General features: G+C 33.5%; 4 protein-coding genes across 7 annotated transcripts; 3 read left to right on the forward strand and 1 right to left on the reverse strand.

Annotated features, from left to right (window-relative positions):
- Window positions 1–4,588: 4,588 nt before the first annotated feature.
- Window positions 4,589–5,416, forward strand: LOC137816059 (uncharacterized). Its single transcript, XM_068619160.1, has 3 exons — window positions 4,589–4,674; window positions 4,759–5,334; window positions 5,384–5,416. Exons 2-3 carry the CDS (start codon window positions 4,939–4,941, stop codon window positions 5,414–5,416), a joined length of 429 nt encoding a protein of 142 aa, XP_068475261.1. The 5' UTR covers window positions 4,589–4,674; window positions 4,759–4,938.
- A 133-nt stretch (window positions 5,417–5,549) lies between these two features.
- Window positions 5,550–6,480, forward strand: LOC137816196 (uncharacterized). Its single transcript, XM_068619277.1, has 4 exons — window positions 5,550–5,732; window positions 5,809–5,976; window positions 6,055–6,159; window positions 6,234–6,480. The coding sequence occupies exons 1-4, from the start codon at window positions 5,554–5,556 to the stop codon at window positions 6,430–6,432; spliced, it is 651 nt and encodes a 216-aa protein (XP_068475378.1). The 5' UTR covers window positions 5,550–5,553; the 3' UTR covers window positions 6,433–6,480.
- Window positions 6,481–15,700: 9,220 nt separating this feature from the next.
- On the forward strand, window positions 15,701–21,180 carry LOC137814312 (BRCA1-associated RING domain protein 1). 4 transcript variants are annotated; one of them, XM_068616981.1, is made up of 13 exons: window positions 15,701–16,112; window positions 16,341–16,394; window positions 16,502–16,578; window positions 17,031–17,126; window positions 17,242–17,555; window positions 17,663–17,929; window positions 18,068–18,168; window positions 18,388–18,574; window positions 18,669–18,775; window positions 19,057–19,147; window positions 19,396–19,561; window positions 20,266–20,384; window positions 20,686–21,180. In XM_068616981.1, the coding sequence occupies exons 1-13, from the start codon at window positions 16,012–16,014 to the stop codon at window positions 21,028–21,030; spliced, it is 2,025 nt and encodes a 674-aa protein (XP_068473082.1). In that variant the 5' UTR covers window positions 15,701–16,011; the 3' UTR covers window positions 21,031–21,180. The 4 variants fall into 4 exon arrangements, with proteins under 4 accessions (XP_068473082.1, XP_068473080.1, XP_068473081.1 ...); XM_068616979.1 differs by having other exon boundaries at window positions 15,746–16,112; window positions 16,274–16,394; XM_068616980.1 differs by having other exon boundaries at window positions 15,896–16,112; window positions 16,274–16,394; window positions 17,031–17,117.
- Window positions 21,181–24,105: 2,925 nt separating this feature from the next.
- Window positions 24,106–26,602, reverse strand: LOC137814313 (protein NRT1/ PTR FAMILY 5.2-like). Its single transcript, XM_068616983.1, has 4 exons — window positions 26,441–26,602; window positions 26,135–26,352; window positions 25,403–25,962; window positions 24,106–25,160 (listed from the first exon to the last, which is right to left on the reverse strand). Exons 1-4 carry the CDS (start codon window positions 26,571–26,573, stop codon window positions 24,263–24,265), a joined length of 1,809 nt encoding a protein of 602 aa, XP_068473084.1. The 5' UTR covers window positions 26,574–26,602; the 3' UTR covers window positions 24,106–24,262.
- Between the last annotated feature and the right edge of the window lie 979 nt (window positions 26,603–27,581).

A 27,581-nucleotide genomic window follows, 5' to 3' on the forward strand; every position in this document is an offset into this window, starting at 1 on the left:
GCCTGCGCCACTCCGATCACCGCCTGCGCCACTCCGATCACCATCAACCTAAAGGTTGGTGTTGTATTTAATTTATATTTAATATTTTGAATTTATATATTTAATATTTTAAATTTATATTTAATATTTTGAATTGTTATTTTTTTTATTATAATATATATTTAATTAATAACTAATACAACTTGGAATTTATAACTAATAACTAATAATTTATATATTTGTGTGTATTTTGAATTTTTGTATTATATAATTTCTATTTTCTTAAATTTATATTATATATTTAGTTAGTTGTTAATTACATTTTAATAAAAGTTTTATGTTATGTTAGTTATTGTTACTTTTAGAATAGAAATATCGTGTTTGGATTGAGTCCGGGGGTGTTCGACCCTCGGCAAATGTGTGAGATTGAATAGAATACTAATTATTAGAAAATCCTAACTATATTCCAGAATATATAATGGATCGAAGTTGGATTAATGTTGTTCGTATACGTGATGAGTACGAAAGGGGAGTAGAGGAATTTATACAATTTGCGCAGCGTAACGCGATTATTAGTGGTCATGATGGAGCAAAGATCAGGTGTCCGTGCGTTAACTGTTTGAATGGAAGGATACTGGATGTGAATATCATGAGGGAACACCTGCTGTGTGATGGGTTTCTTCGATCTTATACAACTTGGACATGGCATGGTGAATTATTAAATTTACCACGTGTTTCCGTAACTGAGGAATATGTGGGTTCTACCATTGATGAAGCAGTACACGATGATGGAGATGATGATCGATTGGAGGACATGATTCGTGGTGTGGGAGCTGAGTGTTTTGCAAAAGCGCATGGATATGAAAGTATGTCAAAAGATGCAGAAACTCCTTTGTATCCTGGATCAACTAACTTCACACGGTTGTCGGCGGTGTTAAGATTGATGAATTTGAAGGCAATAAACGGATGGACTGATAAAAGCTTCACGGAATTGCTCCAGCTGTTGAAGGATATGCTTCCAGAGGGAAACAGTCTACCTAATCGTAATTACGAGGCCAAAAAGATTCTTTGTCCAATGGGTATGGAGTACAAAAAGATACATGCATGTCCTAATGATTGTATATTATACCGGAAAGATTTTGAATTGTTGAAAAGTTGTCCGATGTGTGGTTTATCACGTTATAAGTTGAAACAAAAAGATGATGATTCTATTGATGACATGGAAAAGCATGGACCCCCAATGAAAGTTATGTGGTATTTTCCCATCATTCCAAGGATGAAGCGTTTGTTTGCAAACCCAAACGATGCTAAGAATCTTAGATGGCATGCAGATGAGAGGAAATGCGATGGCATGTACCGACATCCAGCTGATTCTATTCAATGGAAGAAATTTGATGATGACTTTCCAGAATTTGGTAAAGAATCAAGAAATATCCGACTTGGTTTAGCTACAGACGGAATGAATCCGTTTGGTAATATGAGTACAAATCACAGTTCATGGCCTGTATTACTAGTTATTTACAACTTGCCTCCTGGATTGTGCATGAAGCGAAAATACATGATGTTGTCTATGATGATATCCGGTCCAAAACAACCAGGGAATGATATTGATGTTTATCTAAGTCCCCTAATTGAAGATTTGAAGTTAATGTGGGACCAGGGTGTCGAAGTATTTGACGGATTTGCTAATGAAACTTTCAAGCTTCATGCCATGTTATTTTGCACCATCAATGACTTTCCGGCATATGGTAACTTATCAGGTTATAGTGTTAAGGGTCACAAAGCGTGTCCAATATGCGAAGAAGACACTGCTTCTCAACAATTGAAACATGGAAGGAAAACAGTATATCTTCGGCATCGGAGGTTTCTTAGAAGTCATCATCCTTACCGGAGGTTGAAAAAAGCCTTTAATGGACACCAAGAGGGTAGTGGTCCACCAACTCCATTAACCGGTGTTGAGGTTTACCAAAAGGTAAATAACATAGACCACACCTTCGGTAAGTCCAAAAAAAAGTCATCTGTGACAAATATTTGGAAGAAGAAATCAATCTTCTTTGATCTTCCGTACTGGTCGAGGTTAGAAGTCAGACATTGTATAGATGTAATGCATGTTGAGAAGAATGTGTGTGATAGCTTAATTGGTACACTTCTTAACATTAACGGGAAGACGAAGGATGGTCTAAATGCTCGTTTAGATTTGATTGAGATGAACATACGCGGCAAGTTGGCACCCATAGAAATGGGTAAGCGTACATATTTGCCCCCAGCCTGTTACACAATGTCAAAAGATGAAAAAAATAGTTTTTGTCAATGTCTAAAGGGTGTGAAAGTGCCACAAGGACATTCCTCAAATGTGAAGAGCCTAGTGTCAATGCAAGATTTGAAGTTAATTGGGTTGAAGTCTCATGATTGTCACATCTTGATGCAACAGTTGTTGCCGGTAGCTATCCGTGGGATCTTACCAAAAAATGTTAGACACACCATAACCCGTTTGTGCTCATTCTTCTCTTCCATCTGTTGTAAAGTCATTGATCCCTCAAAACTAGATGAACTTCAAAATGAAATTGTTGTTATCTTGTGTGAATTGGAAATGTTTTTTCCTCCGTCTTTTTTTGACATCATGGTTCATCTAGTGGTGCATCTGGTAAGAGAGGTTAGATTGTGTGGACCAGTGTACTTAAGATGGATGTATCCTGTTGAGCGGTATATGAAAATTTTGAAAGGTTATGTGAAAAATCATTATCGTCCAGAGGCTTCAATGATTGAAAGGTACATAGCTGAAGAAAGTATTGAATTTTGTTCAGAGTACATGACAAAAGCAAATCCAATAGGTGTTTCAGCTAATTCATGGCACCACAGGCGTTCTACAACTAAATGTTTACGTGGTGTGAATATTGTAAGCAAATCTCGATCAGAAGTCTTGCAAGCACATTTGTACATATTGAATAACACAGATGAAGTTGTACCTTACATAGAAGCTCATAAAGCCATTGTGAAGGGAAATAACCCAAGACAAGCAGAGAAATGGGTCTTGATGGAACATAATAGAACTTTCATGCCTTGGTTTAAAGATGAGGTGTTCAAGGATTCAACGGCATCAGAGACCTTGACTTGGTTGGCTGCTGGATTGAAGTTTGATGTCATCTCATGTACAGCCTACGAAGTGAATAATTGTATATTTTACACGAAGTCCATGGATGAAAAGAGTACAGTTCAAAATTCTGGTGTTACTCTTGAAGCCGAGTCAATGCAGTTTTCGACTTCGAAAGATACAAATCCAGTACTTGGATCAATGGCATACTATGGGTTTATAGAAGAGATATGGGAGATTGACTACACTAAGTTTTCCGTTCCAGTTTTCAAGTGTAAATGGGTTGACAATAAAAGTGGGGTTAAAATTGATGAATCAGGATTCACACTAGTGGACTTTCGAAAGATAGGGTATCGAGATAAGCCATTTATAATCGTTCAACAAGCATCTCAGGTTTTCTATGTGAAAGATCCTACGTCAGAACATTGGTATGTCGTTTTACACGGGAAAAAACAAGGGGAAGCCATAGATGATATTGAATATGGCGAAACTCATTCATTCACACCAATGATAACTAATAAAGATGACGATGTACTTGATGATGTACATGCAACCCGTAAAGACCACAATGAAGGAATTTACATATAAACATTCAACCCATATGCAACATGTAAATAAACATTTAGAATTTTTTGTATTATTTTTATGATTTTAATTCGATTCACATTAACTAATGTTTGTTACCTAATTTTTTTAACAGAGACATGGATGACGACCAGACTCCAAACAGACCTCGATCTGGACGAGGCAATAGAGGACCTACTAGATTGAAGCGTCTTGCATTGAGACGTGCTGCTGGTGAGAAGACACATGTTGATATTGACGTCAACACTGGAGTGGCTTTTGGTCCTAAGGCAGATGAGTTTATGAGCTATCTTGGAGTTGTTTCTCGTGAGAGGCTCTCCATTTTGATTAATTCATGGGATGAGGTTTCAGAGGTTGATCGGAACATGCTATGGGAGGATGTTCTGGTAAGCTTTACATTATTATTGTTATCATATAATGCTTTTTAATATTGATTAATTAATTTTAATTTGATGATGTTATTTTCCAGGCAAACTTTGACATTCCTGATGTGGAACCGCTTCGATCAAAGATATTATCCAATATCGCACTTAAATTTCGTACCTTTAAGTCAAGACTGACTTCGAGATACATTTTTGGCGACCTTAAAGACGAAAATCCATGTTTAAAGTACCAACATATTGATGAAGAGACATGACGTCTTTTTAGAGAAAGCCGTGAAAATGAGGCTTGGATGGTAAGTGAAGTAACTTTTTTGATTATATAACATTAATAAGTTTATCTTATTTACTTCAGTTTGTTTATTTCAATTATGACAGGATCGTCGGAAGAAAGCTCAAGAGATAGCTTTGAAGAATCTTACCCCGCACGTTATGTCTCGTTCGGGGTATAGAAAACTTTAGCAAACACTGATGGTGGAAAAGGAGAAATCTCAACAGGGGACGTTGTCTGAGAATGTGGAAACAGGGGTCACTTCTCCTCCATCACCACCTTTTTGCCATGTAAAATGGAAGAGGGCCCGAATTAAGAAGTCGGGTGCACCAAGTTCTGAGCAATCCGGGGTTATAATCGAAAAAATTGTAAGTTATTTTTGTTATTTTCAATTTTTTTAAAGCATTAATTATATTAATGATTGAAAATATGGTTTTTGTGTACTCTTGCAGGATTCCTTGGAATCCGACGGTAAATTTGTTGCTGAAGGTCGTCACGATATCCTGGTTGAAGCAATTGGACGACCTGAACACTCTGGTCGTGTTCGTGCCGCTGGACAAGGGGTCGGAATTAAACTTTATTTTGGAGTTTCAGAACGACAGCCATCCTCCTCCTCCAAGAAGGAAACTCAAATGAAGAGTAAGTTACGTGAAGAAATAATGGAGGAGATGAGAAAGGAGACTGATTTGATGTGGCTGAAGATGAAAAAGGAGAATGATCGAATGCGACAAGAGTTTCTATCGCAACAAGTTTGTGCTGAGCCGATTGAACCCCTTGTTAGTCCCACTCCCAAGAGCACAAAGGGGAGTTGTGCGGCTCCTCCAACATCAGGGGATGATATCAATGGGCAGACAGAGGATTGTGAGCTACTGGTAGTGGGCGGCAAACTTCCTCGGGTGGTGGCACTTGGAAAAGTCTATACAAACGCCACCACCTTACATAACGTTCCTCTCTCCCCTGATGTGGCGAAGGTAACAGTTGAAAAAGTACGATTTCCTGATGCTCGTGTTCCACTACCTTCAGATGAGGTAACCACTGTGGCTGATGCATTTCAAACATTCGTTGCCTGGCCCAGAGAGCTCATTCGATCTATGCCCGAACCTCATGTAATAATTTCGTTTCATTATATTATTTTTTATTTATATTTATATATTACATATAATTTAATACAAATGTTGTTTATCTTGTAGAAACCTTTTCAGCCACCAAGTCCGAAAAAGAAGTGTGAGGTTCCAGTTGACGATCCTATGGCTTCCCTACGTCTCATTGCTAGTCAGATTGGCAATGATCCTTTTCCAGTTCCGTGGGATAATACATTTTTTCAAATCAACACTGAACTGCCACTGATGATTTACAACACAGATTTATCAGAATTTATATCTGGGAAACAGGAGCTCAATATAAGTATAATTCAATTTTTTATGATGTAAGTATCTTTACCTATTATTCAATTTACTTTATGTTAAATCATTATTGATTATGCTTTAACTAAAAACTTGTAGGTTTTTGCATAGAGTCTGTATCACTGAGGGGAAAGAAAATATGTATGGATTCGTAGATCCTGCATATACTAATCCCGTTGGACCAAACTCAACTGAGACTCAAGCATACATCACTAACATCCTGGAAAAAGAGGGAAAACAAATTTATTTATGCCCTTATATTAATGAGTAAGTTTAATTATATGTCATCAATTATTATTATTTCATGTTTTAAATATTTACTAACTCTTTTCAATGATCATATAGGCATCATTGGCAGTTACTTGTCTTATCAATGGTTGATAAGACTGCTGTGTGGTTCTGTTCCCTACACAAGAAGATGCCCACAAAATTTAAGGATATCATTGATACGTAAGTATAGTATAAACTTAACTTTGTATGTTACTAATTAACCATCTACTAACGAGGTTTTTTGTATTAACCAGTTCATGGCGTGGATATAACATCCTAAAAGGTCGATCCAGTTCAAATAATTTGAACTACATAAGAGTAAAGGTTTGTAATTTTTTTCTTTCTCTATTATCATTGTTTATCAATATACTAACATATTACTTTTTATTGAATTATAGTGTAATAAACAACCAGGAAGCTATGAGTGTGGCTATTACATTATGCAATGGATGATTACCATTATAAGACTAGGTGTTAAAACTGGTTGGAAAGAGGTATATGTTAAATCATTTTTATAATTCTTGAACATATATATATCTAGAAACTAATTTATGTCAACTTTGCAATGCAGTTATTCACAGAAGAAACACCATTGAGCGAGGAAGGCATTTCATATGTTAGAGATTCTTGGTCCACATATTTCATTAATTTTTATAACTCTAGCATAGGTAAACAATAGTGGTTTTATTATATGTAATTTGATCACTTGTAAATGTACATTTTGATGATTTCAATTGATCACTACATTTTTGTATTTGTCTGGCTGGGTTTGATCATTATGCAGGTTATTTAAATATATGGTTTCTGCACAAAACAGAGTGTATTTTAAAAAAAAAATCACTATTTACAAATTCGTTCTAAGTTGTTCTTATAATTATGCGAGAGATCGATAGTTAGGGGACATTCTTAAGGATTTTATATGCGAGGAATCGATATAAATGATTTTTATACGGGCATCAATTTCAATCAAATAACTCATGCTAATCAAAATACTTTGAGGGTGACAGAGATGAAACTAATCCTTATTTTTTCAATTGAAACAACTAATTTTTTTTGTTTGTTTTCTTATTGATCAGTACCAACACAATTAATTTAAAACTACTCTTTTAATTGTACTCGATAATTCACTATTCCTTGTGGGATCGATATCCGTTCTTATGACAAACGCGCGGTGCATTTGCCGTAAAAAGACATCAAACAACTAAACTAAGCAAAGTCGTGCAAGCCAATAACAATTACATTTTTATAATTTTGAATCAAAATCATTCAATCATTTACAACTTTAGTGAGCTTGCATGACAGTATTAAAGTTGTATTACCATGAAACAACTTCTTCTAAGTAAAATCATTTTCCTAAAATTTATTCATTTTCATAAATAAATAAAAAATATCCATTCCCATAATATTGCAAAGAAATTATAAAAATTATAAAGTACACACAAAAATGTATAATGTACCTACTTAATAAGGAATTAAATTTTTTAAATAACTTTTTAAGAACCTTTTAAGGGTGTAATTTATCAATAAAATTAGTTAAAAACTCAAAAACTCTATAACTCTCACACTCCTTTTTTCGTGACTGGAAATCTCTATTATACTTTAAAGTGTGTGATTACGACTGTAGGGTCTTCTTAAGTTGGATGTAACTTTTAAACATTGAAGATATAATTTTTATTTTTACTGTCTTGTGTTGTTTTTAACGGAATAACTTGATAATTACTTATGTCTTTTCCTTTTCTAAAAATAGGTTCGCCATGAAACTTGAAGTGATTAAGAAAAAAAAAACAAATTGATCAATAAATTGAAAAAAAAAAACAATGACCATATTATCTTGTTAAGGATGTAATCAAATAATGACATGGTATTTTAAAAAAATTAGATACTCAATGTAATAAAACTTCATTAAAATATTATATTTATAACATAATTATAATTTAATTTAATTTAATTACATTAATTAGATAAAATCTGTAGACCCTAAAAACAATCAAAGTTTTGTACAATATAAATCCTATCAAAATTGTCTACATCAATCATCTTAAAATATAGGAAGATGAAGTATTTTTCCATCTTAATTAATAATGTTTAATATATATTTGAAGTCTAAAATAAAATTCAAGTTTCCAATATAAAATGTGGTATAATATGCTAAGAATCTTACATGTGGGGAGAAAAAACATAGAAATGTTGGTTAAACTATAAAAGTACTAACTATTGGAACAGAGAAGGGATTCATGTGGTTAGTGTTTCAAGAGCTTGAAACTTGGCACCACTAATGCTCGCTGGAAGCTACTGAAACGTGGTGGGACTGGTTTGTTTGTGACAGAGACAACATATGAAAAAAGGTTGAGAATTTTCATTGCAAAGGACTAATAATTTTGCATCAAATTCAAAAGGATCTGGAAGTCAAATTGATTGAAATCAATTAAAAAAAAAATTCATGACTTCTAGAATGATAATAATAATTAATTTGTGAGATGAAATAGTAGGTGAAAAGTCCTTTAACTTCTAGCACAATTTATATACCACATATAGTAAGTCTTGGAGTTCAAAGAATGCATATACCTTTATTATGGATCCATTTGTTTACCTACAGATTTGCACATACTGGTTTAAACCAAGCAAAACAGTAAAAAATTAATTAAAAATATAAAACAACACAAACTGCTCCTTTATTATAGTTTCAAAGATTAAAAAAAAGAAATAAAAATCATCAATTAATCGACAATTATATATTTAAATACAATAAATATTTGTTATATATAAACAAATAACAAATTATATATTAATATTTTACTATATTTATAGATATAATCATTAAATTAAATATATATTATACTTTTATATAATTAATTATTATTGTTATTTTAATATTTATATTATAATAAAATAAATGTAATTAATTATATAATATAACACAATAAAAATCATAATATTTAATAATTATTATTATTAGTGGAAAATCAACACCAACTACATCGGGATTCATGTCATTCGTACTACACATTTCGACATTTTTGAAATACATACACCAATGGTTATCCTTATCCATGGTCACAAATCCTTGAATATCATATAAGTTTAACTATTGCGTTTAAAGAACCACATTTTAGAGAAATAATAGTACTCAAATTTTTTTATTTTTTAAAATAAAATAAAATATTATATATAAACTTGTAAAGTGGTATAGTTATAGTATTACAAATTCAAAATAATATTTATAAAGTTTTTTTACTTGATTTTAGAAAAAAATAAATATTATATGTATATTATCGTAGTATTTTAAAATATTTAAATATTTTGTATAGTTATAATTATTTTATAAATTCAAAATAATGTTTATAAAATTCTTTTACTTGATTTTAGAAAAAATAAAATATTATATGTAGACTACGTATTTTAAAATATTTAAATATTCTGTATACTTATAATTATTTTATAAATTCAGAATAATATTTATAAAATTATTTTACTTGATTTTCGAAAAAATAAAATCTTATATGTAGACTATCTATAAAGTAATATTTTTAAATATTTAAATACTTTATATACTTGTAATTATTTTATAAATTCAAAATAAAATTTATAAAGTCTTTTAGTTGATTTTGGAAAAAAATTAGAATATTATATGTAAACTATCTATAAAGTAGTAGTATTTTAAAATATTTTGTATACTTATAATTATTTTAAAACCTATTCAAAACAATATTTATAAAGTTTTTTACTTGATTTTAGAAAAAATTAAATATTTAAATATTTTGTGTACTTACAATTATTTTATAAATTTAAACTAAGATTTATAAAGTTTTTTACTTTATTTTTAGAAAAAAAAATATTATACATAGATAAACTCTATGTATTTTCAAATACCAGAAAAAATTTAAATATTAATAAAAAGAATTTAACTAGCTGAAAATACATTCAAAATTTCATTAATGCTCATTAATATACTCATCAATGTGATTAAGAAAAAACTTAAAAAATCAAAAGACAGCATCATACATCTATTAACATAAATAAAATAAATAAGTAAACATTACAAATTCCTTCTTCTCCAAATTTCATTCTCATATTTTATTCTTCAAATTTCAAATCTATTTATGAAATTTACCTTCAGAAAACGTATGTCAGAACCACCAACGACCACCACGAACCACAACCGTCCACCACGAACCACAACCGTCCACCAAGCACAACCAGCGGAAACACCACCCACCACCGCAACGAAACCGTCCACCGTCCATCGACCACCAACAACGCCACCTACGGAACCCCACCCACACCTTGCACATCCGGCAACCGCACACCTCCAATGCTTGTGAATTTCTGACAATCGTGCACATGCGCGCACCTCCGACCGCTTCTAAGGTACGCTCTCAACTCAAAACAAATAACTCACCTCCACTCCTCTTCCATATTTATCATCTCTCTCGTATTTATTCATCACTCACACACTTGAAGTAACCCACCAAACAATGTACGAATCTTTGTTTGTGTTGTGTTTATGCAGATGAAATCTCATGCGTGAGAATCTCATGTGGAGAGAATATTACAGCTGCATGGCACGGGATGTTGGCACAGGCTGCTATGGCACATAGGTAGTAGGTGAGGTGATGGGTAATATGGTAAAATCAAATACTTTCTCACCAAATCTTCTCAACCCAGCATAGAAGCCTCTTTCACTTTCTTCGCTTTTTCTTCTCCCTCTAATACCCACAAACTCCCAAATACAAACATGATATTTCTTTCCTTTTCAATCCGGGTGAACAATAATCACACGGATACAAACAAAGGCTTAGAGTGTTTAGAGTGGAAAGTGTATGGAAAATTTATGGTTAGTGATGTGATAAATGTGATTGAAATTATATTTTTTTTAATTGATAAAAATGTGAGTTTACAAATTTACCCTCATATTTAAAAATTGTTAAAAAAATAATTTGATTTATTTCTTTATGAATTATAATTATTTAAATTAAAATATTATTAAAATATTTATAATTATAAATATTTGATAAAAACTTATTTTTACATTAAATAACATTATTATTTTATCTTTACTTTTTTGTAATTAATATAATTATTATATAAATTTATTTCTATATTATTATTTTTTATTATTATTTATATTTATAGTTTATTATATATGATATGATTAATTATGTTATTTTATAATAATAATTTTTTTTACAAATTTGATTATATTTTTATATTTAAATTATAATTTTATTTTAAATAAATAATAATAATAATTTAAGTGTAAAATGAAAAGGGTAAGAAAGTAAATTACAATTAATTAATTAAGTAAGTATATATTTATTTAGAAAATTACAACTTTCTTCCCACTACAGTAGCGAATAAAGTTTTGATTGAATTTTTTTTTTCTTCTATTTCTACGTGTTTTTTAACGTTCAATGTTGATACTCGGGTGGTACGTGTGATTGCACTCTGACACTCAAGTTAGTGTTCTAATTTAGATGTATTCCAGCATAATGTAAAAAGGTACCTTACTTTTACTCAGAAGGCTCTGTTTATAGTACTTGGTTTATGGGTTTGACCTTTATGGGCCAAATATAAGTTGTTAATTGATATGTATAGTTGTTCCTTAATATACAAGGTGAAGGCAGAACCCTCAGCCATACACAACCACATAATAAGGAGGATGAAGACCTAGAGGTTGTTTATGGATTTATTTGCAAATATGGGTCTAATTGGGCTTTTGTTTATTTTTGTAGGCCCAGTCAATACGACAATTTTCGGATGAATGAATGTACAAATATATCCAAAAAGACCTCCAATTCATCAAAACATAAACTAAAGTTTTGGTCAGAAAACACAAGAAGATTCAGTTTCGATTGACTAGTCAACATTATTTTTGGGTCATGTATTGGGCCTAATAGCATAAAATAATTGGACCATATATTTGGGCCATGTAGCATAGGCATTTAGGGTTGCATTTGGGCCAATAGTAAAATAGGTCCAACTAGGGTTAAAAGTGACTAATTAGGGTCACAATTAGGCTTCTTTAAGCCTAATGTAACCCTAAAATGTCAATGGTATATTAGAAGACGAAAATAACCTTGACATGGAGCACATGGACATCCACATGGCAGTTTAGGAGTGGAAATGATTTAGCATAAAAGATGTGAGCTTAACATGAAACCCTAAACACCCCACTATTATGCTAAAGAAAACCTATTATACTGAGATTAAAAGTAAAGACACTAGCTGATGTTCGGCTCCCAAGGCCTGTGCTCTATTCCCTGTGATCCTCTAGGGAAGGCTAGGCGTTGAAGCATTGGCTAGAGGTAAATCCTGACCTAGCCACGTGCCTTGAGTCATCCTCCTGGAAGGATGGGCTTGGTCAGTGGGCACACCCTCTTCTAGGTCCTCATCAACTTATCCCCCACGCTCAAAGAAATTAATTCCTATAGAGCCGAAAATGACCGTTGGAGTTCCCAAGGTGAGATATGTCCATTTTGAGAGAATTAAATGTTTGACAGGGATGTGACGCTTGATATTGTTCAATAAGTTATATCTAACAGTTAGGGTTCCGTGTCGCTTCATATGCCGAGTGATGGGAACCATTGGATGAAGATAAATCTAACGATTCCAAACAAAGATGCGATAATCTCTCTCCTGTTCAATTCCCTATAAATATGATGCCATTTCAACTTGGTGGGGTTTACGCTTTCTCCAATGTTATAAAATCTATGCCACGTGCTCCAAGTGCCGAGTCTTAAAGTTTTCCTTTAGTGTTCTCATACACATGTTAGTGATGTCTTCTTATACGAGTTCCTCTAATAGTATTGTTAATGTCGAGTCTCTTGAGGTTACTCGTACTACATCTGGTAGTGCGATGGATGTAAGTAACTTGAACCATTCGGTTGACCAAAGGTCAGAGGGCCCGAGTTATGAATGGGTTGACCCTCGTGTCCTAAATACTCCTACTAGCTTTAGGGATTCCAATAGCTTAGATATTTTTTTTTTGGTCTAAAATTGCTTTCATAAAACTCGATTGTCCTTCGAATGCGGTGATGACTGACATTTGTGGTTACGCTGATCGAGTCTGTCATGGCCGAGAAAATGCACCCCAATATTTCTTTTTCGTTTATAATACTTTTTTCTCAAATTTGCATATTACCCTTCCCTTCGATGATTTTACCATGGGGGTCCTTCGGATCCTCAATGTGGCTCTGACCCAACTACACCCTAACTCGTGGGCGGCCCTTAGGCGTTTCGAGTTCTTTGTGATATTTTTAAGCTCATTCCTACACCCAGTCATTTTTATTTTATTATAGTGCCCGTCTGAGTACTCCTGTGAGTTGGTTGTCACAGTCAAGCCAATCGGGGAATGCTCGTTTTGCAACGTTCACCACCTCGTACAAAAAATTCAAAGAAAAATACTTCAAAATATTCGTGGAGTTGGACGATCGATATTACTTTTATGATACAAAAGGGCGAACAAAATTCCCTTTCCACTGGACCCAAATTGGAACCTAGCTGAGGTTGTCAATGTCCCCGCTAGACTAGTTGGTTCTTGTTGTTTTTTTATTAGCTTCCGTATAAATTACCTACTCGGGAGTCGATAACATTATACGGGTCGTCCAAGAAGTGGGTGAATTTTTCTGGTACGTAGATTTCTTATGCTTAAGGTTGTATTCATTATGTTGATGTTGTTTAACTTGTTTGTTTCTTGCAACTATCATAACTCGAATGGATCCATCTCTGGGAACTTAATGACCAGCATGAGACGTCAGGCAACCAACTGAAAAATAGGCAGCTTCAGACAATCGGGACGGGTAACCCAATTGTTCCGATTGATATGATTCCCCCTAGTACCACTGCTGCTCCCTCGGTGAATTGAAAGAAAGGTCACCCGACTAAGATAGTCCAATTGGGTGCAAAGCCAAGGTCATCCTCTCGACAACCCTGAATGCTGAATCTGCTTCTTCAAGTGGCGCAGGGTGTGCAAATCGATGTGTCTCCCGAGGATGAGAGTGTGCTGGCGACCGTCCCCACGAGCAACTTGATTGCATAATGGGTTGAACTGCAAGGCCGAACGATGGTGGTCGGCAAAACTTTGGGAGAAGAGTTGGAAAGGACAAAAACTGTGATGATGCCCAAGTTAAAAACGGAGTTGGCGAAGTCGGCCAATTCTTTGAAAGCAGCAGTGGAGGCGTCCAAGGAAAAAATGCGTCAAAATAATTTGGCGGTTGAGAAGGCCCAAGAGGCCCTGAGAGCCGAGATCGAGGCAGAGAAGGCCGAGCTGGCGAAGGTAAAATATGAAGCTGAAGAAAAGGAAAGAACACTTTCTGTTGAGTTGGAGAAGTGTCAGTCTTTTATGCTTCGTATAAGTGAAGAATATTTCTGCCAAAGTCTTCGGCAAGCGACCTTCTTCCACGACATACCTGCCGAAGATGCTCGATACGACATTGAAAAAAATGTTGTGGAAGGAAAATTAGTGCTGCTCGGCGGAGGTGTTGATGAAGAGATAAAGGAAGTTGGTGGTGAACGCCCTCTCAACGAGACGAAGCCATCTTTTGAAGAGATATTAGAGTCACTTTAAGTGAAAATATCCTGGGCCTGGGGTGTGGGCATGAAACAAATTTATTTTAATTTGGACATATTTTTGTAGGCTTGAATATTTTTTCTTTCCGATGGACCGATCAACATAATATATGAATTATATGTGTTTTAGTCTTGATTGCTTGTTTTATTAAAAATAGTTGGTTAACCTAGTCCAAATTGTTTTCAACAATTGATGAGTGTAGAGACCGCGCTTTAAACCGATATCCGGGTGTAGAATGAGTACAACAATCTATATTTGATCGTCGAGTAGGTAGAAAGATAAGTTTGTACTTAGTAGTTTAAGCAACGGGATCATTACAAATAAAATCTGATCGACTGATCGGTGGAGTATAATGAAACTTTAACACTTTTTAATTAAAGAATCTGGCCAACTGAACGGTGGAGTATGATAAGACTTTAACACTTGCTTTCTAATTAAAGAATTTGACAGACTAAAAGTTGGAGTATGACCGGTACAACATTATCACATCACACATTGAATAATAGATTTGATATTGAATTGAACCAATGATAAAATTTACAATAGTTAGTATTTGTTTATACAAATTCTATAAATAAGTTAATTAAGAATAAAAGTGCACGAGATAAAGTCTAAGACAGGATATTAAACCATTAAAAATTTGATTTGGAAAACTATCATAATCAAATTTATTTCACAAACACTCATACATCCATATTTATGAAGGACTTATTAAGAAAAATAACACCCATAAAAAAATAGCAACATTAAATAGTATGATCTACTAAGATGATTATATAATAGCTATTCCACCTTTAAAAGCTCGATATAGACAATATACATTAGTGTTATGCTACATGTGATGGTTTTAAGAAAAATCTAATATAGAAATAGATTTAATTTGCATGAGAAAAACCGTGTCACTCTATTGATTTAATTTCCATTTTTTATGTTTTTGATTTATGAAAATATGATGTAGGTACTATTTGTTTTCATATTCAATATATTTTAAAAAAAAACTCAGTTAGTTTCAAATTTTATAATCGAATTAAGTGATGAAATTTGTTTAAATTTGAGTAATGTACGCCCTTAATTTAGTGCGTATATTAAGTTTTTGGAAGAAGACGAACGTTAGTAATATTATTTAAGCCAAATGAAAAAGTTATTAAGAATACAATCACTAATAAATGGAGTTGGGTGTGGGGGGAAGGCAAAACCGAAAACTTGAAAGAAAGCGAAGAGCGAAAAGAAAAAGTGGCGCGAGTACTTCAAATGAAAACGTCATCGTTGCAAGGCGCCAATCAAATACATGGCCGCGCCCTAGCTTCTAGTCAATAAATCTCAGCCATCCACGTTTCATCTCATACATCATCTCTGAAAAGACCGCCTCCCATGAAAACGAAATAAAATCTCCAATCTCACTACTCTTCTCTTCCACGCGACCTTCTTTTTCTCAACTCTTCTCTTTTTTTTTTCATAAAAAAATGGATGATTCCGCAAAACCTAACGCCGGTAAAACCAAGCTTCTCAATCCATGGATGCTTCACTTCCAGAAGCTCGCTCTCGAACTCAAGTGCCCTCTCTGGTTCGTCAATTTTGTCTTTCCACTATAAACTCTCTAAATCGAACTTAGCCTTTACAGTTGCAAATTTTTTATTTATTTCATTATTTTATCGATTAAATTTAAATTAGTTTCGTGCTTGTGCTGCTACTTAAGCTCACATAAATTAATTTTGTTATTTTCAGCAGCTAGTTTGTTTAATGGATTTTCTGTTGTTGTTGTTGTTGTCTGTGTTGGCGCTGGATCTTGCAGTCTGGGCTTGTTCAAGAGGCCGGTGTTACTGCCTTGCAACCACCTGTTCTGCGAGTTCGTTACTTCATTTCCTTTGTTGTATTGTTTGTATATGTTGGTCATTTTTTTGCACGGCTTTTCTCACCAATGAAACTGATATTTGGACATTTTGTGTTTGGCAGTTCATGCTTAGCTGATTGCATAACGGCTGGGGCTGGTTCTGAATGTGCTGTTTGTGATGCAAAGTATGCTCAAACAGGTAATTTGCTGTTAGGTTTAGCGTGTGTGCTGCATGATCAACTACCGGCGTGTGTTTGTCGCTCTGTTTTTCTTCCTATTCAAATAAATTATCAATTTCACTCCTAGACAATTATTACAGCTCTCAAACTGAACAAATTATATAAGTAAACCCTGTAGTATAAGTGATACTGAATAGTTTTTCAAGTAATGAAAAATCTTTCAAATTAGTCATTGGTGGTCAGTAAAATATGTTAATAAGTGAACTAAATTGATAGATATTTAATATTATAAGGATAGTTACATAATTTTGTTTATCTTATAAGATTATTTTGGAGAAAGCGCGATATTTGAAGGATCAAATTCTTGATTTCCTCTTTTCTTTTCAACAGTTTATGTTATGGTCTAAGCTATGTTTTCTATGTTTTGAATTATGTATACTTATATTTCTTATGTGATGATTGTGGGAGGCAGATGTAAGGCACGTGACTTTTGTGGAGAATGTGGTAGCAATATATAGAAGCTTGGAGGCTACCTTTTGTGCTAGTTTGTTTCAGCAACGTTCGTCTGGTGAAGTTATTTTACTTTTGGAGAGCTTTTTTAATTGATTAAAAAAACTATACATTGTTTGAAGCTGAATTGTTTATATATATGTATATATATTTATTTAAACTTATTGATGTAGGTGATGAGAGGGTTTTGGAGCCATGCCAAGCAGTTCTTAATTCAACTTCTAGTAGTATAAAAGCTGGCAAGCTTCCTCGGAATTTGCCTAATGTGAACAAGGTTGGGGTTGTCAAGAATCTCAAATCCAAGATTGCAGTGCATGATAGAGCTGAAGAGCTTGAGTTGTCTCATGGGAGAGGGAAGCCTAATCTGATGCTATCTTCCCATATGGAAATGGATGTGAATCAAGTGACACAGTCAGCCCCAGACAGCCCTCCTTTTTGTGATACCAAAGGTTCAGATAATGACTGCAGTGATCAAGACAGTGAACATGTAAAAAAACACTCATATTTATGGTTTTCTGTTTATACACTGTTAAATCTGCTGTATGTCCAATCCTTTATCAACCTGGTTTCTCATTCTCAAACTCTTAATTTCAGCCATTACCTCCTCCTGATAGACTGGGTAATTCTTCCTTAAAGAGAGCTAGTACAGGAAATGTAAAATTGAACGAGAAAATGGGACAATTAAGGTCAGAAAGTTCAGCCTCTGAAACTGAGGGTCTTGAAAGGGATACCAAGAGACAGAAAATTATTGTCCATAAATCTGGAAAGGACCCCGGTGCACAATTGGCAATAGATGCTCCAAATGACTTTTCTCCAACTGGAAGTATCTGTTCATTTTGCCAATCTTCTAAAACCTCCGAGGTAATATTTGATGTGTACCAACTATAGCCATTGTTTTCAATTCCCTTTTCCCTGATCCCAACTGTTATTCTCATGCTGTATATGCTTACTGACAAATGTCTGAAACTATTTCTTGGTCTTTATGGTGATTTTTTGTAGGTTACTGGACCAATGCTGCATTATGCTAATGGAAACTTAGTTAGTGGAGTTGCAGCAATGAAGCCAAATGTTATTCCTGTGCACAGAAGTTGTATTGACTGGTATGTTAACTTGATATTTCTATGCATTGCTCATTACAAAAGCATTCTAGTCTACATTTTTATTGGTTGGATTTGTGGAGCCACCTAAAAACAGCATTGAATCTTGATTGACCATGTTTTGTTCAAAACATTTACATTGTAACCAGTGTGCATTTTAGTATCTTTTCCCTTTCTGTTTGCATTTTTCTGATAAATTTGGGGTAAACTTTTGGAATCCAGGGCACCACAAGTGTACTTTGCTGGTGAAGTGGTTAAGAATCTGAAGGCAGAATTGGCCAGGGGAGCAAAACTTAAATGCAGTAAATGTAATCTAAAGGGAGCAGCTCTTGGTTGCTATGTCAAATCATGCCGAAGAACTTATCATGTTCCTTGTGCTATGGACATCTCAACTTGTCGTTGGGATCATGTAACTTTCTTTCCATTTTAAAGCATAGAACTTAAAAAAAAATACATCGTTCTTTGTATATCTCTAAACTTTTTTGGGGTATTCATTGGTTCAGGAGGACTTTCTTTTGCTCTGTCCCCTCCATTCAAATGTAAAATTTCCATGTGAGAAATCTAGGTCTAAGAAACAGGCAGCTCGGAAGCATCCCAATTTGTCTCACCTGTATGTTTTCTTCCTTGTCATGTGCTATTTCAAGCATCTCATGCATTTCTTTGTCTTTCAATGTTTTTCTACTATTATAATAAATATTATAGGTTGCCTCCTAAACTAGAGAACTTCGCATAATTAATACAGAGCTCAAATGTTGTACTCAACCATTTGTTATATAGTAGATTTCAGGGTTATGTTTTTACCACTGTTTTGTTTGTCATAATACTCTTGTAAATTATGTGTAATTTTCTTGTCAAGGTTGGGCACTATTACTGAGTAACTCCTGTATACAGGTCATCTCACAACTCAAATACTCATGAAGCTTCACAGGATGATTGTAAAAATATGGTTTTCTGTGGATCTGCTTTATCAAATGAAGAAAAGGTTAGTTTGAAAGTTGTCTACTTTCAGTGATTGGGTTTATTTGCTATCTTTATATTTTTAATGCTTTTCTTTCTTGGGGAATGGATACTGTATCTTTTGACATGTTGAACAATCTGATGCTAATAGAAGGGTTATTTATAACACTTGTGTTTTTGCTTATTGAGGAGCATATTGCATCATTCTGTGCTTTATGCATAATGTTTTAATCTTTGGTATATGACATTTTTTTTTCCTTATCGATGGTGCAGGTACTTTTGATAGATTATGCAAGCACGATTGGTGCAACTGTGACGAAATTCTGGACCTCAAATGTTACACATGTAATTGCGTCAACTGATGCAAATGGAGCATGCTCAAGGACATTGAAAGTTCTCATGGCCATTCTAAATGGACGATGGGTTCTAAAATTGGATTGTAAGTTTTAAGTTTTTATTTCAGTGTTGCTTATTTGAGTTGACACTCATCTTATAATTTTGGACAAATATTGGCGAGTATTTAATAATGGCTTCAATTGGAGGGCTGTAGTTTGGAAGATGACATGCTTTTTGGCAGACATGAGAACAAAGTCAATTATGTTCTATATGATGCTTTGGTGTCCCCTTACATATTATTAATTGACCCCTAAAGTAAAAATACTCTTGATCTATATTGTATATTGTTAGTGGTAACAAGACATTAATTTTTCTACTCATGAAAATCTTGAAATACCATAAACTGGGTGTCAAATCTGGTTAGTTACTAATATAATATCTCCTTTATTAGTGTGATGATTTTGGTAATCTTAGGGCTCCCAGTAGTTTCTTGACTTTAGGGGTGTGTTGTAGTTAGAAGGAAATTGGAATGGAGAGTATTTGTAATGATTTAACCTTGCCACTCTTATTTATTTTATGTCTTTGGCACCTAGTCACCCCCTACACGAGGTGGTCTGCTAACATGGGAGATTTGTGTTTGTGCTTGAAACTTAAATTTCTGCTTATGCTTCAGCATGTAATGGACTTTTCTATTTAAAGCATGTATATTGGTCTTACATGTTTTTCAAATGTGCTTGATAAGCATTTTTTTCATGCTTATTCATATCTTTTCTAGTTATGTAAATACCATGTATTTTATTAATGTAGGGATAAAAGCATGCATGGAAGAGAAAAATCCTGTAGAAGAACAACCATATGAAATTGGTGTTGACAACCAAGGGTGTCAAGGTGGCCCAAGAGCTGGCAGACTTAGGGCATTGGCCAATGTAAGTATTCTAGTCGCATCTTATGTTCATGTAAATTGTGAAGGCATGACTTGTTTTTCTTGCTCTGTCAAAAATTATAATATTAAGTAACTTGTAGAATGCCACTTATTTTCCTTTTCAACATCTGAAACATCTAGATAGATATGTTAAGGTTATATTTAATGTTTAGCTCAGTAGTGACCTGTTGACTTTCAACGTTTATAATTTGTTATTTTGGGCTTAAAACAGTTGAAATTCGATGTTAATTACTTGTGAAATACCTTCGAGTTCTATTATAATATTCTAATTGTTGTGATGACAGGAGCCAAAGCTATTCAGTAGCTTAAAATTTTATTTTTCTGGGGATTATGTGTCAACTTATAAGGAAGATCTTGAAGAATTGATTGAAGTGGGTGGAGGCACTGTTTTGAGAAGCAAGGAAGAATTGGAAGCCGAAAGACAGGAATGCAAAGTGAATTCTTCGAAGTTGCTGGTTGTTTACAACCTTGATCCCCCACAAGGATGCAAGTTGGGAGAAGAAGTATCAATTCTCTGGCAAAGGCTAAACGACGCAGAGGATTTAGCTGCTAATACTTTACAAGTGATTGGTCACACGTGGATTCTTGAATCAATTGCTGCATGTAAATTGCAGCCTTTTGTTAACTAAAATGCATTGTGTAGCTGATAGTTTGTTTCTCATTTGATAGGGCGTTCACTCTGCAAAAGAAAGATCTATCATGTATAGGATTTTGTTTAATTTATTGTAATGGGTTAAGGGTTCAAAAAGAAAAAAACAACTGTTTTTAGAAACATTCAATTTGAATTGATCGATCACAAGGAGATTGAGCATGTCAATTAGGGTTAGCAGGTGTGCTTCCTACACCTTTGCGTGACTAGTCTTGGCGCCCAAGTCCTTCAAACTTGATTTTTCCCTTTCACTTTCTCTATTCCTTGGCCGAGTTTTAGGGTTATAAACAAGTGTGTGCATTTTTCTCTTATATTTCTTAACTTAAATGAGAATTATTACACTTTCTAATTTTGGTCATATATCTTCTTGAGTTCTCTTTAGGATATTTTCATAAGTAGTTAATCCTAGAATTTTTCTTAGTGAGTTGAACTTCTAATCAACCATTTCATTCAAGGTATACACCTAGTGATCGTCATTGCTTCTATGTCATTGTTCTTACATGTTCCATCCAAAATTCAAACTACAAATAAAGAAGAAGGAGCTTATCCCCTTTAGTATTTGAGAAATAATTCTTGGTCTATGTCGCAACTTTCTTTCACCACAAATAGTAGACACACTTGTTTGTAAGCAAGATTGATTTACAATAACACTTTCACCATTGTCATAAATTGAAAATGCGATTTTTCTCACAATATGTTATTAATTACCATCTCTAATTTTCTTGGTACATTTATGTTCTTATTACCACATTCTTATTTTTATTTGTTCTTCAGTAGACCATTTTAGAACAAATAGGTGATTTTTCTAAGAATGGAGATGCTTAAAAGAAGAAATTGTGGTATGTTAACACTGAATTTAAGTATGAGTTGGAATTTCAAACTGTTTTTGTAAGAACTTAGAATGACTCTTTTGTATATAATTCTTTTTTTTAGTGATAGCACGGTATCTTCGTCTCTTGATGTATATGTTGCAATGTTATAAGTATGAGAAAGGGTGATGTACTTACAAAAGGTAATCATGCGCTCAAATTAGTTTATAGATATACGTAATGAATGTAATTGCAAAAGGTAATTGGATGCTCAAGTCAATCTTCAATTATGAGTAATAAATGTTATTTAATAATCTTCCATTCCGGTAGAATGTATATGTAATTCTCTATTATTGCTAGTGTGATGTCTTCGTCTCTCAACATATATGTTGTAATGTCATAAGTTTGAAAAGGAGAGGTGTACTTGTAAAAGGTAATAAGAGGCTTAAGTCAATCTTCAAATCTGAGTAATAAATGTTGTTGCAAATGGTAGGTAATTGTACAACAAGTCAATCTCAAGTCTGAGTAATAAATGTTATCGGATGATTCTTCATTTGTGTAGAATGTAAACCTATTTATAGTCATAATAAACTTTTGCATAGATAAACCTATATTATTGAGGTTTGTGTATTAATGAACATAATTTTATTCACACTTTAAAATTTTAATCATAAATAATTGTGATGCTTTAGTTAAAATTTATCTAATTGGGTTTATTTGGTTTTAACCATTATTTCTGTTAATTTTGTATTTGTAGGGTAAACTGTATAATATTTCTCAAGATAGATGGTTTGAAGGAAGTGTTTACCACTGTCAAGGTGTCTCGTATGCGAATGTCCAAGTTGCTTCCTTGAATGGAAACAAAAAACAAAGTTTGAGAAGAAAAATAAGAGAATAAAATTTACAATATCTTAGAAATAAAATTGGAAGCAAATCTTTTGCAAAGATATGAAAAATAGAGTTGCAGTAAAAGTTGGAAAGAAGAATCCAAAAATTCTGAAAAGTTGAAAACTGATAAATTATGAATAAAATTTGAAACAAAATACTTTTTTGAAATCCTTGGACCTAAGAAATCTATAAAAAGACACACATTCAAGAGAAAAAAAAAATTAAGTTTTTAGATTAGGGTTCATAAAACGGAGCATACTAGACTATTAGAGTTTCCTTAGTTTTCTTTATTTTTCTTTTTTGTAATCCTTTGTTTTTCCTCCGTATAGAAGACTAAATCCCTTGGGATTGATTCTCTTATAATTTCGTAATGAATTTTGAGATTTTTGTTCAATAAAGTTTTATTCTTAATCTGGTTTTGTCAAAAATTGTTTTAGAATACTTAAATTTTGTTTGTTTTCTTTAATTGAAGTTTTTGGTAATTTGCTTAGTCTTAATTAATCTCTTGTTTGCTTAATTCAAGAGGTAGAAGATAAATATCTCACGAGTAGATATTGAAACTAGTGAGATACTGAATACATAATTGTTTTTGCTTATAAGAATATGTTGAATTTGATTGACGCTTGTTCGATTAAGTTTGACACTATATGGGATTGAAAGAGTGAAAATATTAAGAAAATAAATGACGAATTCATTGTCGAATAAACTTTATAGTGAACCGGTTTCATTTTACTGTGTTTTATAATATCTACTTTTTTTTTTCAGCACAACAATCTCAACACACCCTTTTATTTTATTGTTATTTCTAACTCTTTTAATTGTAGGTAAGTTTTGATTATTGTCTTAACTGGATTTATAATTGAATTCATTTGGATACGACTTAGAGTTATGTAATTTATACCATCATTTCTTTGGCGTTAGATGATCTAGTTGCACTTTAATTTGACTGATAAACGTAAATATCATACATACATCTTAATCTTAATGTTTGATTATTACTTGATTAATTGTTTAAGGATGTGTAAACTTATTTTTCATGATCTAGGTTCACGTTATGTATTTGGCTATGGTTTGTGCTTTTCCTTGTTCATCGCTACGAGAAGATCTTGGTTATCTTGATCTGATATCTCGGTTTTCTCTCAAAGAACCCATACCCTTTGTTGTAGGAGACCTACTACTTTAAATGCTCAAGTTTTTTAAGTCAGCGACTCCAATAGCTCTTATGTTGTTCAGGTAACAGTATTAACCGTCTAATCCTGATTGCATGCAAGAAAAGACATGGGTGGAAATTTTCTCAGCAGAGACCGGTGATAATGGATGTGAAACTGCCCATGATTTTTTAATGCTCTTAAACAGTCAAAGAACTCTGCTTTTCACTTTAACCAAGCGCGTAAGTAGCAAGGAAAGGCTAAGTGAAGAAAGAGTCACGAGAAGATACATCTAACTGATATCTAAAGCACCCTTTATATACATAAAAGGTTGATAGCAGGAGAAAACATGGTGTTTTCCCAATGATCAGCCATCTGTTGGCGGGGTGCTTTGGTTTATTTCAGTATTGTTCTGTGGCTGTGAGGATGCAGGGTTCATCTCCAAGCCCGATTTGGTTTGTGTTACATCAGCATTATAGACAAAGAACTTGGCAACAACCAAAAAGCAGAGCAAGTTGAGGAAGCTCAATACGGCCATGAATGCATAATAATAATCTAAACGGGAGATGTTTAGATTGTTCAAAATCCAACCCCCGTGGCCATTTCTCTTGGTGATGTGAGCAATAGTTGAGAGAAGAAAACTGCTGAGAAAGCTTCCAATACCCAAGGTGGTTGTGAAATATGATGTTGCTAGACTTTTCATGCCATCTGGTGCTTGATCATAGAATAACTCCATCTTGGCTACTTCCACGAAGTTATCAGCAACCCCTCCCAAAGCATACTGAGGGAGGAGAATGAAAATTGTGAGAGGAATTGTATCTTGCTCGAGCAAGAGGTGGTTTTCTCTTGCCACCTTAAGTCTCTTTCTTTCAACAAAGCATGCAATGACCATTATGGTGACATGTATGACAAGTCCAATGCCAAGTCTCTGCAGCATTGTGATCCCTCTTGGGTTTTTTGTGTAGTGGCGAATCGCAGGAACAAAAACACGGTCATAGAGAACAACCGTTATGAGCATGGCGATAGTTACAAATGCATTGAGGCATGCCGGGGGAATATGAAAATTGGGTCCCATTCTCCTGTCTAGAGTGGTGCCTTGTTTGACAAAGAGTGTGCTCGCTTGAACTATCAAGGTGCTTGGGATAATCGTTGTAAGCAACACAGGAATCAGTTTTGTCATTTGCTTGGTTTCCTCTACTTGTGTCACAGTACAAAGCATCCATAATGATGTTTGACCATTCTTTATAGAGGCTTTGTCAAGAAAACTGCAACCAGACAACTCTGCAAATCATTCACGTCACATGGAAAAATATACTGAATTTTGAAAGGGCTCAAATAAACTTTTGCTTCATGCTTTTATTTTTGCCTTCGATTTCAGACAAACATCTATGGAAAGACCAATTTTGTTTAGGATTCAGACATTCTTTAAAAATCTATGTTTTTTTTATAAGATGAGAGATAAGAAGTGTTTGTAGACAATTTGAAAGGATAAAAAGATGGGCTTAACCTGAATGAAGAGCTCGAATCAATTCTGTTTCTGCCACTACTTGCATACTCTTCAATGCTGAGCTCATGTAGCTCCTTTGGATCGTCTGGAACACGTAGCTTCCACTTCCTCACAGCAGCAACATAGACCTGAAGCATCCTTGTTATTGGGCTACCTGATGGCAGTTTGTGCCTATAAAATGGAGTTCCTACCAGAAACACCAATACTGAAACAGCAAGGCCAAGGGTGGGAAGGCCATATCCAATGCTCCAACCCACACGCTCTTGTATGTAAACCAAGAAAGTGTTGGCGAAAAGGGTACCAAAGAAAATACTAAAAAACCACCAATTGAAGAAGGAGAGTTTATGGGTTCTTTCTTTGGGTTCGAACTCATCAAATTGGTCTGCTCCCATGGTCGAAATGTTAGGCTTCGTCCCTCCTGTGCCTATTGCAATGATATAAAGGGCCATTAAGAAGAAACCATATTGCAATGACGATGCCTGTGGGCAATTCTTGCCTTCATCACATCGTGGTGGCTTCAGTGCTGGTACAGAAACTGCTAGTGTCAACAGACACATTCCCTACGCCCAAAAACAACATGGAAAAACAGGTAAAAACATAGTTAAGCCCGAACAATAATAATGTATATATACAAAACCACAATGTTTATCCAAGGTTGTTTATCAACTCCCACTCTTGTTGACTAGTATACTATGTAACACGCAAAGGTGAAATAAAAGTCACGTTTCATACCAAAATATAAATGCATGAAGCAATTACAAAGGTTCTATATCTGCCAAGAAAAGCATCGGCTATGTAAGCTCCTGCCAATGGCATCATCCACACCGAACCAACCCAGTTGCTAACGTCGTTGGAAGATTTGACAGTGCCCTCATGGAGGTTCCTTGTAAGATATATGACTAGGTTTGATTGTATCCCATAGAAAGCCATCCTCTCAAACACTTCATACCCTATAAATAAAAAAACCATGCATAACCCATGTTCACAAGTGATAACAATTCATCATACTGTATCAAGAATAAGAAGAAAAAGGATTACCAACTATGAAGGAACAAGCTTTCCATTTTCCCGTCTCTGTTCTCAAAACGGGTCTACCCTTTAGGTCCACTGTGCCATCTTGAGTGTAATCTTCATTCCCTTTTGCAGGGCCTTTCTCTTCTATCATTGCCATGAGTTTTTCTGGGGTCTCTTTGTGTGCAAGTTTTTAGCCTTTTATATAGTGAAGGCGGGGAATCTGATTTCAGAAGTTTAGCTTTCTCAACCAAATTGTGTAGATTGTCCAATTGCATGAGCTAACTAGCAAAGAAATCTAACTCCAAAAAAAGGAATCAACATGTATTTCGTTTCTACTTACTGCCACTTATCTTTCTTTTCTTACGTATTTTTGTTTTCACCTTTGAATTATATTAGAGTGGCTCTCACTCAATGTCTTATATGCTTTTCCCCTTTTCACTCACTAATCAATTGCATTATTATATCCCATTGTCTTATGTCAAATTTTGATACAATTAGTACACTTTCATCATCTTTATAATTTGCTTCCTAACTTCGATTACTTACTTAAATAGTATATTGTGTCCAATAATTATCAAAATAATACAATTTACTTTAGCTCTTCAAAATTTGGTTTCATTTTAAACTTAATTTTATCTTATATTTAAAAATGAAGAAAGAAACTTAGTAATTTTGATTTTTAAAAACTAATTATTTAAAGGAAAATTATTTCTTGAAAAATTATCTAGAATATAATAATTTAGAAAAATAATTATTTATAAAAACATATATTCTAAGCAATAATTTTAAAAAAATGTAAATAAGAAAATTTTGTTAACAAAATTAATAATTATATATTTTGGAAATAATTTATTTTTTGAAACTTTGGTTTGGAAATTTTATAGACAAAAAGGAAAGAATTTTTTTTTTCAAAATAGTGATTTTTTTTATATAATTTAAATTATTAATTTGAGAATAATAAATATAATAATTAATTTTTTATGAATGTTGTAAATACTTGTTCAAAGAAAAGTAACAATTTATAAAAAAAAACTATTCCCTCTAATTTTTATTCATATTTTTATTAATCATTGTGTGTATGATTAAATTTCTTTTTTAAAAGTGTATAAAAAAAATTGAAAATCGACTTATAGTATTTTTTAATATATATATTTTTTACATTTAC

Source organism: Phaseolus vulgaris, chromosome 1, assembly GCF_000499845.2.
Source record: "Phaseolus vulgaris cultivar G19833 chromosome 1, P. vulgaris v2.0, whole genome shotgun sequence".
Classification (NCBI taxonomy): Eukaryota; Viridiplantae; Streptophyta; class Magnoliopsida; order Fabales; family Fabaceae; genus Phaseolus; species Phaseolus vulgaris.